Source organism: Indicator indicator, chromosome 30 (assembly GCF_027791375.1).
Source record: "Indicator indicator isolate 239-I01 chromosome 30, UM_Iind_1.1, whole genome shotgun sequence".
Lineage (NCBI taxonomy): Eukaryota > Metazoa > Chordata > Aves > Piciformes > Indicatoridae > Indicator > Indicator indicator.
In genome coordinates, this window is record NC_072039.1 from 3,653,711 (window position 1) to 3,668,412 (window position 14,702).

General features: G+C 40.7%; 1 protein-coding gene and 1 non-coding gene across 2 annotated transcripts in view; both read left to right on the top strand.

Annotated features, from left to right (window-relative positions):
* The window catches only part of TEX14 (testis expressed 14, intercellular bridge forming factor), a 32,208-nt gene that overhangs the window by 4,831 nt on the left and 12,675 nt on the right, over positions 1-14,702 (top strand). Inside the window, exons 2-17 of the mRNA XM_054394530.1 lie at positions 1,470-1,584; positions 1,864-2,029; positions 2,732-2,868; positions 3,779-3,860; positions 4,289-4,419; positions 4,734-4,847; positions 5,297-5,420; positions 5,873-6,051; positions 7,189-7,340; positions 9,378-9,568; positions 9,773-9,923; positions 10,247-11,211; positions 11,922-12,025; positions 13,106-13,185; positions 13,746-14,012; positions 14,549-14,649. Of these exons, the coding sequence (XP_054250505.1) occupies positions 1,470-1,584; positions 1,864-2,029; positions 2,732-2,868; positions 3,779-3,860; positions 4,289-4,419; positions 4,734-4,847; positions 5,297-5,420; positions 5,873-6,051; positions 7,189-7,340; positions 9,378-9,568; positions 9,773-9,923; positions 10,247-11,211; positions 11,922-12,025; positions 13,106-13,185; positions 13,746-14,012; positions 14,549-14,649 (3,059 nt within the window). The remainder of the gene's footprint in view (positions 1-1,469; positions 1,585-1,863; positions 2,030-2,731; positions 2,869-3,778; positions 3,861-4,288; positions 4,420-4,733; positions 4,848-5,296; positions 5,421-5,872; positions 6,052-7,188; positions 7,341-9,377; positions 9,569-9,772; positions 9,924-10,246; positions 11,212-11,921; positions 12,026-13,105; positions 13,186-13,745; positions 14,013-14,548; positions 14,650-14,702) is intronic.
* LOC128977128 (small nucleolar RNA U3) lies at positions 699-914 on the top strand. The gene has a single exon (XR_008489410.1). It is a non-coding gene; the product is annotated as a small nucleolar RNA U3 (small nucleolar RNA).

The window sequence follows — 14,702 nt, forward strand, 5'->3', positions numbered from 1 at the left end:
TAAGCACTGAAGAAGGGCCATAAGAAGATCTCCCCAGTGCATTCTCTTCTCTAAGCCTGGACAACCCCAGCTCTTCTCAGCCTGTCGTTATAGCAGAGGGATTCCAGCCTCGAGGTCTTTTTTATGGTCTCTGGCTCTGCTTCAACAGGTCCATGCTCTCCTGTGCTGAGGACTCCAGAGCTGGACCCAGCACTGCTGGTGGAGGTCTCAGCAGAGCAGAGGGGCAGAATCCCTTCCATAGGCCCCACTTCTTTTGATGCAGCCCAGGATTTGGTGGCATTCTGGGCTGTGGGCCTGAGGGCCAGGAGGGAGAGAGCAGGGGCTGAGGAGTTCATGGCCGTTTTTGTGCATGGTTCAACACTAGATCCCCTGCCGGACAAGCCAGCGGCAGTTTGAATGGACTCGCGGGAGGCTTGGTGCCCGCCAGGGAGGGTGCAGATGTGTATCACACCTGGCTGATGAGACTGATTGGTCCTCTAAGGCAGAACATGCAAATACAGGGGGGGCGTCCCCGTTGTCCCGCCTTGTCGCGCTCCCGTGGGTCGTGGAGACGATCCGTGGGTCGTGGATCCTGTTTACCGCCGCGCCGGGAGCTGGGTGGGATCAAGGGTGTCCACGGTCTGTGCCCTTAGTTGCGGTGTCCATGTGCTAAGGGCGGGGCGGGGCGGTAGCGGCCGCGGCGCGGTAGTGTGGAAGTTAAGACTATACTTTCAGGGATCATTTCTGTAGTTGGTCACTAGAGGAGAGTGATCTTTCCTGATCGGCGTCACAAACCACGAGGAGGAGAGAGGTGCTCTCTTCTGAGCGCGAAGCGGGTGAGAGGTGCTGCTTGTGCAGGAGCCTCTCGCCATTGATGACCGTTCCCAGTTCTGCTTTTTGCAGAGGTGGGAGGGAGAGAGCACTGGCTGAGTGGTTTTGTGATCCGCTGCTTTTTTTTAATTGTGGTTCCAAAAATAGATGATGGAATGATTGAGGTGGAAGGGACCATTCGGGACCATTCCAGCTTCTCTGGTTCGACTGCCATGCGGTGGGTAGGGACATCTTCAACTAGAAGAGCTTGCTCAGTTTGAGTGACAACAAATGCCTTGAAAGTTTGTTAGCAGTAGGGGGTATGAGTGTCTGTTTTTACGTGTGGTTCCAAAACCAGATCAGTTTTGTGTCAAGTGTGACAGAGCCCACCAAACCGTCATGGCTTTAGATCCAGAGCCCTCTGAGCTACCAATTTTCATGCAGAATGAAATAAATTACTTTGCATCAATTCATTTATTTAATTCTTAATTACTGCTTTAGAAGAATTTAGTTTTTTTATCAGCATGTTCTCCATTGTGGTCAGTGCGCATCCTGGTTCATACTGTGGTATTTATACATTCTTTATCTGGAAGCGTTGTGTCCAAGTGGGGCATGACATGTATAGGAAGTTCATAATAGAAAGGTTATTTGCTCCTCTTGTCGTCTTTTCTTTCCTGTAGGTGTTTTTGTTGATGCTGTCAATTCCATGGGACAAACTTCTCTCTTCACGGCTGCATTGCTGGGTCTGGGTAAAATAGTGGATGTGCTGTTGCATTATGGCTCAAATGCTAATCAGTTAAGTATAAATCAATTTTTTTCTTAAGCTGAAATTACTGTTTCATCTTTTAGTGGTTTTAGTGAATGGAGCATACAATATTCACTATATAGAAAAGAAGAAGTGCTTTGGATGCATGTTGCTATTCTAAAGAAAAATCCTCAGAGGTCAATAGGTGCCTAATTTTCCTTGCTTCATGGTGTATGTTGCTGTTTGGGAGCACATAACCATTCCAGGAGTGCTCAGCTGGTTGAGTGTAGTAAGAACAGGTTGAAACACCTTGCTTTAATGTTCCTCAGTCGCTGTTATGATGGGAGCACCCCAGTCCATGCAGCTGCCTTCTCAGGAAATCAGTGGGTTCTTAGCAAGTTACTGGATGCAGGAGGTGATCTGAGAGTACATGATGAAGATGGAAAAACTCCTCAGTACTGGGCTATGTCAGCTGGAAAAGAAAGCAGTGCTCAGGTATGTGTGTGTAATACGTGCTGGATCATGTGAAGAAAGTTCCATGTTCCAGGGAGAAATTCTTGACTTTTGCATATTAGATATCTATTTAACATTAGACATCTATTTAACATTTTCAACATCAGTAATGGTATTTTGAAATCCTCTTGATTTAGATTTTGCTGACATGCAGGGATGTGTCTGTCTGGAACTTGTTAGAACCTTTATGTGTAGTGTGTGCAGTGAGGAGAGTCAGGCATTTGTTTTGGATCCCTGATGTGTGTAGTTTGTTTGCTTGTATGTGCAATTCAAGAGTAGTTTTCAGGTGTATCTCAGTCTGTGCACAAACAGTGTCAGCAAAAGTGTCATTTTTGCTGGCATGGTGGCAAAATGTGATACCAAGCAGGCTTATTCATGACTGTGATATTTAAAACTCAAGAGTGCTCCTGTTTCTTGTTGTTACAATGATCCTCTTAAAAAGCAACTTGATACTGCAACTGAAAGTTTGTCACCTGGTGTTCGAAGTAAGCTTTCTCTTACATTTTTGTGTAACTGATGTTCTTCAAGTTTTTCTGTCTAGCTATTTCCTGAAATACCTAATTCAGTATTGCATGGAAGTAGTTATTTTTTCAGCAGTCATGATCTGTTAATTTAAAATGGTTTATCTTGCAGTTCCAAAGTAATTTTGCTACTCTTCTTTTCTCTCCTCCTCCTCCTCTTTAGATGCTGGAATTTATACAGCGTTGTACACTCTACATGCAGGCTGCCATTCAAAATTTTCCCTCTGATCTACTCAGGAAGGTTGGCTCATCAAAAGCCCTGATCTGCTGTCCATCTAGGTTTGGTGGCCTTGTTCAAGGGTAAGAATATCTTCTCAAGTACTGAAGGACTGAGCTATGAAGACTTTTGCTTCCATATTCTATTATCTTTAAATCAACACATTCTTTTTGTCCATATCAAATTCAAAACCAGTGTGTATTAGGTATTTATTTCTGTTGTGAAAGTTCTAGATAGAAACTTAATAGTTGTAAATATCCACATATTAAGAGATACTCTTGAAATCAGCAATATGAAATACTGGGTTTTAATAGTGTTAAAAAGGTGGTAACATGAAGTAGTTTGTTTTTTAACCTTTTAGGTGCACTGCAAATCCTTAGGGGTGTGTTTCCAACCATTCCAAGAGCTTTTATGTCAGATATGTGTCAGGAAAAATAAAGGCTTGTGACCAGAAAGCATACAAATTAAGTATACAAAAGCCTGTAGTGATAAGAAGTGGGGCTGTGGTTTCAAACTAGAGAAGAGCAGATTTAGATTGGATATTAGGATCAAGTTCTTTACCATCAGGGTAGTGGAACACTGGAATAGGTTGTCCAGGGAGACAGCTGAGGCCCCATCCCTGGAGATAATCAAAGTGAGGCTTGACAAGGCTCTGGGCAACCTGAGCTAGTTGAAGATGCCCCTGCTTATTGCAGAGGGAGTTGGACTGGATGACCTTTGGAGGTCCCTTTCAACCCAGACCATTCTATGATTCTGTGTGTTTGTATATATAATTTAATTTAAATACATAATGGTGTATCTAACAAATTTTAATGACTTGCACAATGATTTGGAATGTCAGCATCCACATGACACCTTTTGTCAGATGCAACATTAGAAATACCTGGCTGGTGCACACTCTCTGCATTTTTCTCTCTTTTTTTTTTTTTTCTGTATTTACTCAAAGCATTGTCTTATTAGTTACCTTTATTACTTATGTTTTTTGTTACTTAGAAATGTGGACAGTCCTCTGGGTAAATTTCTAAAAGGTGGAGCCAGTGCAGCCAAGAACGTTTACAGCTTTGGTTTTGGGAAGGTAAGATGCTATGGAGAATGGTTATCCAATGGTATTAGTACAGTTTTTTCAGTCATATATTCTTCACAGTAATTACCCTGCCTGTGTTATTTTTACCTTTTAGTGCATTCTTATTTCTGCTGAAGTGGTGAAGAGCCCAAATTGTCAGACCTTTAGTCATTAGTGTGCCCTGCTCCAGGAAGCCATTCTGGAACAGGCAATAGAAACTCCCTTGTTAAATGTCACCTGGGAGAGTTGTTAATGACTCTGTCTGCTTCCCTGTTTCAGCTTCTCTAGAAAGTTGAACTTTTGACAGAGAGATCTTTTGAACTGAATTCTGATGCTCTCACTGCAGTGATTGCACTCAAGTTCTTAGTGAGTTTGTGACATGCAACAGATCTTGGGAACTGTTGCATCTTCCTTTTGGTTATACTCTGGTGTGGTCTCAGTTTTATCTTGCAGGCAGTGGGCATCTGGGGTACTTGTCATCTCTCCCTATTATTGGGGAAAAAGATGTGGTTCAGGCAGATGATGAACCAGCATTTTCTTACCATGTTGGACCATACATGATGATGACAAAGTAAGTGGCATCAAAGGGATTTTAGCCCCACTTAGTGTGTCTCTGTTAGTATTTACCAGCAAGTTGTTTTACCAGATGCTTTGTTTAGATAGTTTTCCTTGTCTATTCTATATTCATCCACTGCTTTCTGACTGCAGTTGGTTTTCTGAAATCCACTGATTGGTATCTTCTTTAGACCCCCTTGGGGTCAGTAGCAGACAGCACCAGAGCATTTCAGAATGACAAAATTATTTGAAGTAGTTCTGTATCTGGAAAAAAAAAAAAACAACCCTGCAGACAGCATTCCATAGAAATTCCTCCTCTTCTCCTTGTAGCTTAATGTGGGGAAGCAGCAGAGTTACAGTGAAAGAACTCAGCTTTGAGCCCCACCAGAACTGCAGTAAACTGCGCTTAGCTGATCTTCTCATTGCAGAGCAGGAGCACAGTAGGTAAGAAAGAATGGGCAGTAGCCACAAGTGCCCCTGGGCTTGCAGTGTCTCCAGTGATGTGAGGAAATGTGATTAACCTTGGGAGGGCTGTTAGGCTGTGGTGACACTTCCTCTCCAGATGAGAAACACAGATGTGTCTTTCCTGTCTCTTGCTCCCTGCTTGCTCCCCAGTGAGTGATACAGGAGAAGGTGATACTCTCTCCTTGAATGCCTGGATAAATGCTTCCCTGCACGTTGCCGGATGGCTTGTTTCTAGATTCTCCTCATTGTGACAGGAAGCACTGTTTCCTAAATGCCTCCTGATCTAGAAGTCTTTTAAAATTGTGGGTATTTAAGGAAAAGTTAGAAGCACTCATGATGTATTGGTAAAAACACCCAGAAGGCCAGGCAGGACTGTTCCAGTCTGAGACTTACCTTACAATGTATTTTCTTTGCCTCTCCCTTTGCAGTAAACTCCGTCATCCTCATCTGCTGCAGCTGATGTCTGTCTGTCTGTCTAGGGACTTGGAGAAAACCCGTTTAGTGTATGAACGAGTCAATGTTGGCTCTCTGTACAGCATCCTTCATGAAAGGGTAACTGCACTGCTTGGGGGTTTTAATGGTAATTAATTAAGAAGACATTCAGTGACTGCTTCTGCCATCTTGTCTCAAAGAGCAGTGCATCATCATCAGCCTGTGTACCCAGGTTTGCACAGTGTCAGATACTCAGTGTGAGCAGGTGAAATTGGTCACTGGCAGACAGTTTAGGTCATTTTTAGGTGCAGTTCCATCGTTTTCCTTGTTTGGTGTCAGTTTTAAAAAGGCTGCTGTTGAATTCTGTTGAACCTTTGACCTTCTGCACATGGTTGTATGCTGCAAGCACGGTGAGACCAGCTTTTGCCCTTGAATAATTCTTCATGCTACAATTTGTACCATATTGACTTTCTTTGCCACCTTCTGTATAGTAACAATGTTCCCTACATCAAGCCTTAAGGACCTGCAGTGCAGATTTGGTACTTTGGGGTTTTTTTGGTGCTTTTTTCCAGCGTACAGAATTCCCAGTGCTGCACATGGAGACGCTCTTGCACATGCTGCTTCAGGTCAGCGACGCTCTGCGCTTCCTGCACTCCCATGGCTTTATCCACCGTTCACTTACCTCCTATGCTGTTCAGATGCTTTCTTCTGGGGTGGCAAAGCTATGCAACTTGGAATACATGATAGAGAGGTAAAGAGCTTCCTCACTGCTCCTATGAAAGGGATAGACACAACTGAAATCAAATGCAGTGTTAAATTCTACTGAAGTGCCTCTCTTGATGGCTCCTGCCTCTGAGTCAGGCAGTGAAGAACTCCAAATTATTGCTGCTCAGGGACATTAACTTTGCCACAGGCAGTGCAGCAAGTTTTGGCTGGACTTAAGTTTCTATAACTATCTGAAAATAGAAACTAGAGAAGGAGCTTTTTACTAGAGCATAAAAGTACCATCACAGAGAAACAGAACCTAATCTTCTAGAACAGAGATTAAATTCTGCTTTGATTCACTAATTCTGTTGCTGGCCTGGAAATAATTTAAGTCCCCTCTTGTTACACTGAACTTGTGCTTATAGAAGATTACCTAAAATGATTGAAGATTCCACACCTCATTGAACTGGTAGTAATTAACTGCCACCAGTGACAAAAAGATTATTTCTTTCATGTGGGACACCAGTAATTTCATTTTCATAAATGAGTACTTTTATACAATTTTTACTTCTTTCCTGTAGTGCAGCCTGATTGGAAAGGAAGTATATGGCTGGTTAGACTGTAATGCAAGAGAGCAGAGTTGATAAATAAACAAAAATTTGCTGATGGTAGTATCCTGAAAGGTGCAAAGATACTTCCTCAACCTCCTTGCAAACTCAATTGGTTAATATATTGTGACAATTTCTTGGCTAACAAAAACTAGTTAGTCGTGAGGAGGAAGTTATCTCCTAGACATACATAAACGTCACAGACTGAGTGTTGCCAGTCTAGGTAGCACCTGGTTGTGTTTTGTCTGCAGTCAGAGAACACTGGCCAGAGCTAAAGGGTTGCTTATAAAATCTCTACTGGGAATTTTTCAGCTTTCTCAGATTCCCTTTTGAGTGTAAACTTGTTAAAGGAGGTGTTTTGATTTGTTTTGTTTCGGTTTCTGTAATGTGTCAAAATACATTTATTGGTGTGAAACTATTACACCTTTTTTTTTTTCTTTCAAGTATGTTCTGGACTTCTTAAGTATTTAAACTAAAGACAGATAAAACAAACTGAGGTGTTCAGTTCCAAAAGAGATGCCTTCTAGTCGAGTGTGCTCTGTGTCCCAACTCACAACTTTCTTCTCTTCGTGCAGCAAAGATGGTGGAGCACACAGTGATCTGACACGTGTTCCTGTCCCAGTCCAGCTCTACAGGTGGTGCTCTCCTGAAGTAATCCTTGAAAAAGCTGTCACAGTCAAATCAGATATTTACAGCTTCTGTGTGCTAATGCAGGAAGCCTTGACAGGTACATCTGTGGGTTTGGGCTGTAGTCACAAGGGTGGCCCACTGAATGCCTGTTTGATTCCCCTAGGTGCCTGTAAAACCTTGCTCTGATGGCTCATACAGAGTTAACCTGGAAAAGAAACCCTGAAGTTAATGACAGTAGCAAAGGCTACTGGAAACTTTTGTAAAATCTAATAAGGAAACTTCAAATTACATAACTAAAGGATGAGGTTCATGGTTGGAATTAGACAGATCAATTTTGGGTATGGTATTTTCCTGCTGGTTTATCTTGCTTCTTCATATGAGGACAGCAGCACATTCAGCTAACTTCACAAAGTGCAGAGCAAGCCTGTGCAGCTTTCATCTGCTCAGAAAATGTCATGTATTATGTATTGACCTTGACTGTTTAATGGTGAAATGGGATAAACAATTATCCTAAAAATTACACCCTCAGATGGCTAGTTGGTAATAAAGAATCCAGAGCATGATTTGCAGTGTAGCTGGCCTTGGGAGATTGCTGTTAGCTCCTTTTAAAGGGAGGAGGTGCCAGACTGGACTGAGTGCTTGTGTGGTTGTAAATCAGGGAATGTGCAGACAATAATGCTTCAGTGCCTTTGGTTCTTTTCTCCTTTTTTTTTCTTTTCTCCTTTTTTTTCTTTTCTCCTTTTTTTTTCTTTTCTCCTTTTTTTTTCTTTTCTCCTTTTTTTTTCTTTTCTCCTTTTTTTTTCTTTCTCCTTTTTTCTTTCCTTTTTTTCTTTTCTCCTTTTTTTTCTTTTCTCCTTTTTTTTTCTTTTCTCCTTTTTTTTCTTTTCCTTTTTTTCTCTTTCTCCTTTTTTTTCTTTTCTCCTTTTTTTTTCTTTTCTCCTTTTTTTTCTTTTCTCCTTTTTTTTTCTTTTCTCCTTTTTTTTCTCTTTTCTCCTTTTTTTTTCTTTTCTCCTTTTTTTTCTTTTTCCTTTTTTTCTTTTCTCCTTTTTTTTTCTTTTCTCCTTTTTTTTTTTCTCCTTTTTTTTCTTCCTTTTTTTTCTTCTCTTTTTTTTCTTTCTCCTTTTTTTTCTTTTCTCCTTTTTTTCTTCTCCTTTTTTCTTTTCCTTTTTTTTTCTTTCTCCTTTTTTTTTCTTTTCTCCTTTTTTTTTCTTTCTCCTTTTTTTTCTTTTCTCCTTTTTTTTCTTTCTCCTTTTTTTTCTTTTCTCCTTTTTTTTTCTTTCTCCTTTTTTTTTCTTTTCTCCTTTTTTTTTCTTTTCTCCTTTTTTTTCTTTTCTCCTTTTTTTCTTTTCTCCTTTTTTTCTTTCTCTTTTTTTCTTTCTCCTTTTTTTTCTTTTCTCCTTTTTTTTTCTTTTCTCCTTTTTTTTTTTCTCCTTTTTTTTTCTTTTCTCCTTTTTTTTTCTTTTCTCCTTTTTTTTTTTTCTTTTTTTCTTTTCCTTTTTTTTTCTTTTCTCCTTTTTTTTTCTTTTCTCCTTTTTTTTTCTTTTCTCCTTTTTTTTTCTTTTCTCCTTTTTTTTTTCTTTTTTCTTCTTTTTTTTTCTTTTCTCCTTTTTTTTTCTTTCTCCTTTTTTTTCTTTTCTCCTTTTTTTTCTTTCTCCTTTTTTTTTCTTTTCTCCTTTTTTTTCTTTTCTCCTTTTTTTTCTTTTCTCCTTTTTTTTCTTTTCTCCTTTTTTTTCTTTTCTCCTTTTTTTTCTTTTCTCCTTTTTTTTCTCTTTTCTCCTTTTTTTTCTCTTTTCTCCTTTTTTTTCTCTTTTCTCCTTTTTTTTTCTTTTCTCCTTTTTTTTTCTTTTCTCCTTTTTTTTCTTTTCTCCTTTTTTTTCTTTCTCCTTTTTTTTCTTTTCTCCTTTTTTTTTCTTTTCTCCTTTTTTTTCTTTTCTCCTTTTTTTTTCTTTTCTCCTTTTTTTTTCTTTTCTCCTTTTTTTTTCTTTTCTCCTTTTTTTTTCTTTTCTCCTTTTTTTTTCTTTTCTCCTTTTTTTTTCTTTTCTCCTTTTTTTTTCTTTTCTCCTTTTTTTTTTTCTTTTAGTTTCATTAACTTTGATAGACAGCTTGTGACAAAGTCTGTATTTATGTCTTGCAGAGACCCCTCCATGGAAAGGCCTTGAAGACTCAGTTATTAAGCAACTGATTATTTCAGGACAACAGTTAGAAGCAGATGCCAGACTTCCTATGCCCTATTATGATATCACAAGGTCAGGGCTAGAGCCTAAACAGAAGAACCGCTCCATGAAACTTCAGGACATTCAATATAAGATGAAAAATGACTTAAAGGTGACTTGCAGGATTGTAGCCTTTCATGTATTCAATACTGCAGAGTTTTCTCTCCATTCAGATTCAAATTGTTTTGCTTAAATCTAGGTGGGGGCAGTTGAAACACTGAGTATCCTTTTCTGAGTATCCTTTTCCTTAAAAGAGGAAGCTGAGACATTGAACTGTCAAATGTAGTTGTCTTTTATTGCATGTTTTGTATTACAGGACATAGCCAAGTCTCAGACTGGTAGTGCTGATGAACTGTCAAAAGCACAAAGACGTGCTGTTTTTGCAGATGTGAACATCTGTTTGGCTTCAGCTTTTAGTTACCAGAAGAGAACACAGACACTGCAGGAAAAGGAGATAGCTGAGGCTGGTGAGTTTCTTCTAGCAAGATGTCTTGTGTTCTTCAGTCCTTAAAGGTCTGATAAAAGTAACTAAAATGTGAGCATGTACAGACTGTGTGTTATAGTTCAAAAAGAGAAAGCAGTTAGCTTTGGGTTCTAGCTACCACCCTAGCTGCTAAGGTAAGCTCAAGATGCTAAGTCTGGTTGGTTGAAGCTGAGGCACACTGTTTCCAGCAGGGCTGTTAGATGCTGCTCATGTAATCTCTAAAAGATGTGACCTGAATGCATGAAAGCAAAGTGTTCTAATGGACATCTGGAGAAATGGCTTAACACTTAAAATTAAATTTTCCAGACAGCTTTACTGCCCCAAGATACTCTCCTTCTCCTGAGGAGAGCAGTGCTTTAGTGGACCAAGAGGCATCCACCAGTCTACAGCCTGTTGCACAAGACAGAATCAGTGATGCAGTTCCTGAACTGGAAGTGACCCCCAGTGTCAGTGATGTAGATGACAGCCTCTGTAGCTTTGAAATCAATGAAATCTTTGCCAGTTTTTCAGAACTTCAAGAAGAATTACTGGAAGAAGGAGCTGGATCAGGTCAGACAACAAAGGATGAAAAAAGGCAGCAAAAGGAAGAGGAACTTCCTGCATCCCCTGGAGGGCACTGTGAGGAAAAGCCAGTTTATGAGGAAGGTGGCTCTCCAGAGTCAAGTTCAGAGTACACTACAGAAGAGGAGGAAGCAGTGAGTGAGGCCTCTGACCTGTCCATACTGGCACAGGTGAGCAGAGGTGCTGGGAGAAGAACTATGACTGTGTCCCCAACTGACCAGTACATCAGCAAGTGTGTCCTTAACGTAAAGATTGGCCAGAGCATGTTGCAGGAAGCATCAGATGCCTTGTGCAGAACCCAGGAGATACTGGATAGAGAGGAAGCCACCAGAAAGCAAAAGAAACTGCTTCAGGAAATCAAAAAGAATCAGCTTACTAAACAGGTTTTTCAGGAAACACACTGGAACAGATCTGATGGCACTTCTCAAAGTACCAATGAGCCTTTCTCTGGAGAGAATACTTTTTTATGGAAGGCTATAGGTCCACCATTAAGTGACTATATTCCACCATTAATAGCATGTCAGGCACAAGGAGCATTGGGGGGAAACAGTTGCCAAGCTGCTTCAAAGACAGCAAAGGAAATTGAGGCAATTCCAAATGAAAAGTGGGAGTGCTTGCATGAGATGAAGAAGAGTAAAAATGAAAACCGTCATGATCTCAGCTTCAGCATGGTGAAAAGCCTGGATGATCAAATGAGTCTAAACCATGAGGTAAAGTGTTGTGTAAGGAGACTGTGTTTATCACTTCTGTACTCCTTAGTAAGTGAAGAGATACAGTTATGGATGGGGTTCAAGAGGAGAGATGAACTTGCCTTCTAAAATGCAGGTGGATATCATATACATAATATAGAGGAAGGAAAATAGTCAGCTCAGCAGTGCTGTAGTATTATTTCTTCTTTCTCCCCTTCCCTCCCAGCAAAATACTCGTCCAGTGGCTGGGGAGGGACTAAAATCCTGTACTAAAGTGGAGATGGGACTGTCAGAGAATAGGGTGAGTGGAGAAAGACATTTATGTACTTAGTTATGGAAGTCTAAGCTGCCATTACTGAGGGCTTCTAGGTAATTTTCAATATTATTTATAAGCATTTGACATGCTTAGCCCAAAGAGAAAGAGAGAAATTATTTATGTATTGATTTGCTGTAGGAATAATCTTGAGTTATTTAGGTCCACTCATTGCTCTGGGAACTACATGTTCTGAGTGTCTGCCTCCATACATCTGAAACCTGCTGTTAATCCAGGGCAGAGATTTTCCTAGGCTAAGGCCTGGAGTTGTCCTTTTTCATGATCAGTGTTACTAAAATATAACCTAGGCAATAAACTGTCCATGGTCCAGTTCTTAATGTATCCCATAGAGAGTTCAGCTAGTAATTACCAGAATGCCTGATGTGTGCTGAATCATGGCTTGTTGGACTCATTTCAGCATTTACTCCCACATGTATCTGTAAGATGCAAAAAAAAGTTCAACTTGCAGTGTCAGAGAGGAGGTGATTCACATTCTGCAGCAAGTGGAAGTGAAGAGGAGAGGTGGTGAGTTCTGAGCATATTCACAGAAGAGTTCATTCTTGCAGATTCGTCTTGGTACAGCCACTGCCAAAAGTTTGCCCATCCAGGTCTGAGGATGGCATTCAGTGGTTTTTGCAGTAAGCCAGAAGCCATCTGCAGAATTAGGACCCTGCAGTGAGGCAGTCAGCTGCAGAGCTGGTGGGGTATCTGCTGTGACAGGGAGTTACTTTTAGAGAGCTGTTCAGACATTCTGGATGCCACTGTGAGGGACATCAGTGATCCAAAATGGTCACACTGCTTAAGGAGATCAGTCTAATAACTGTCCAACCAATCCTTTCTGCTCAGCCTCTTAGTAGAAATACTTTGGTGTAGGACTAGGACCTATGTTAGGGGCTGTGGGAGTAGAACAGTCTTGCCAAACCCAGTGACAGCAGAGCATTTGTAACTTCATTATGTTTGCTGTGCTTTTTAATGTTGTCCCTTTGCATTTCTAAATGTGGGTGGAAGGTACAGCTTAAAAGTACTCTGTAAAACTTGGGCAAATTCATATATCCAGTTAGTTGGGAAGATGAGGACAATATTTGGGCAGCAATTTTTAAGCTGATTCTAGTTGGACCTGTAAAGACCTTTTGGCAAAGGACATGCTTGGTTAGAAGATAAATACGTCAGATGCTGACATATTCAGATGGTCAAGTAATGAACTCGAGATGGAACTCAAGTGGTGGTTGGATTGTTGTTATCCAAATCTGAACTTCTGAATATCTTCAGCTGTCCACTGATCACCTTACTGACCTGACTAAACCACATCTACACAGCAGTCGTTGTCTGTTGGTGTTTATGTAGCTACACTATCTGAAGGCAGTTGACAGCTTTTCAGATCTAGATTTAACACACAGCTTCTCTGGTTCAGCCATAACAGACCTAGGTAACTGCTTTCTAAGCTGCTAAGGGCTCACTCTTCCCCTTCTGCTGGGTTCTTAGATCATCTGCTTGCAGCCTTTTAATTAACATCAAACCAATTTCTAGCCTTTTAGTGACTGAGGAGTACTTCATACTCTCGTGCATTGACAGTCTGGTGCATTTCATCACCATTTGTTACAGGTGCTATGCAAGCTCAGGGTCTGAAATTCAGAGTGCAAAAAGGAGTGAGGAGAGAAGGATGATGCAATCAAAATGGAGGAGTAAGTAAATCAGTGTTGGCATGAATGTGGGCAAGTCTTACTGCAGTGCAGTGCGTTGAGACTTCACACATTTTGTTAGCTAAGGAAAGTCTGGGTGCCCTAATTGCTGAAGCTCCGTTGACTGCTCTTGGATGAAAACCAAATGAGTAGGATCCTGTGTCTTGCACATTTGGGACATAAAATAACCACAAGCACATTAGGATGGTTTGATTATAAAGCTCAAGGAATTTCTAGCCCTGTTTTGGAGGATGTAAGGGAGAGACAGCAGACGAATTTAGAAAGGGTGGTGTGGCAGTGACCAGTGGATGGCAGCACAGGCATGAAAAATAGAGAATGGCAGCTGACAGAAATTGCTCCTGTGGAGACTTGGGCATATCAATTTATGCAGGTTTTAAGCTTTCCTTAAAATGGAAGGACATGTTTAGCTCCCTTCATCATGAAGGGATTTACAGGCTATAATTTTAGCATTTCAAAGTCTGCAGACTCAAGGAAACACAAGGGAGGCTTTGACAGTCCCGATTCTGCTGTGTGAACTGGTAATTTTTGTTCTTTTTGTGTAGCTGAAGTAAAGCAAATGGCCAGAAGAGTGGCCTCAGGACAACTAGAACTTGGCTCTCCACATCCAGCAAATGAATGTACATCTGAAAGTGAAGCAGAGAGTGTAAAGGAAGCCTTCCAGCATGTGACTGTGAGACGCCAAAACAGTCAAGGCCAGCAAAGATATAGGTGGCAGACAGGTGGTAATGTTGAGCCTTGTAATCTAGTCAGTGAGCATAGATCTGAATCTGAGGAGAGTGATTTAGAGTCTACATGTAGAAGTTCTGGAGGTAAGGTTGAAGACAAAACATAATCTCTTTTTTTGTCTCTCTCCATCTCCCAGCAGATACCAGCTTCTGTCATTTTGTTACAGCAGTTTCAGTTTGACTTGCCAGAGTCTTGGCCCCAAAGCAGGGCAATCACTTAGTCATTGGTGAACATAAATAATAGACTGGGATGAATGTTACATGTTAATAGGTGGAGTTAATGTCCAGTGAGCTTGGAGACCCTTCATCATAGTTGAATACTCTGTAGCAGTGTGGGAGACCCAAAGCTTTCAAATCCACCAGTATGCTTTCATCTTTTCTTTCTTTCAGCTGGACTACAGAGATGCTTTTTCTGTAGCAGCACAGTGGGTACTGCTTTTGTAATAGCTATGGATAAAGGAACAAGGAAAGTGTCACATGCTTAGATTAACAATGTGAGCATTTAAATGTCATTATTTCTCCATGTTCCTGACAATCTAGTTTTACTGTCTGCTCTCATTGATATTCCATCAGTGCTATTATTTCATGCCTAATAATTTTGTTCTGTTCTGACATCCTAGGGAGAAGTTGCTGGTCGCCATCGCAGGATGAAGAAGCAGAGTCTGGAATAGCCATTCCTAAGGATTCAGTCTTTCCTCAACAAGCTGAAAATCTCTCTAGAGTAAATATAGGCATCCAAGAAATCTAGTGGCAGCTAATAAGCCTGGTCTTGCA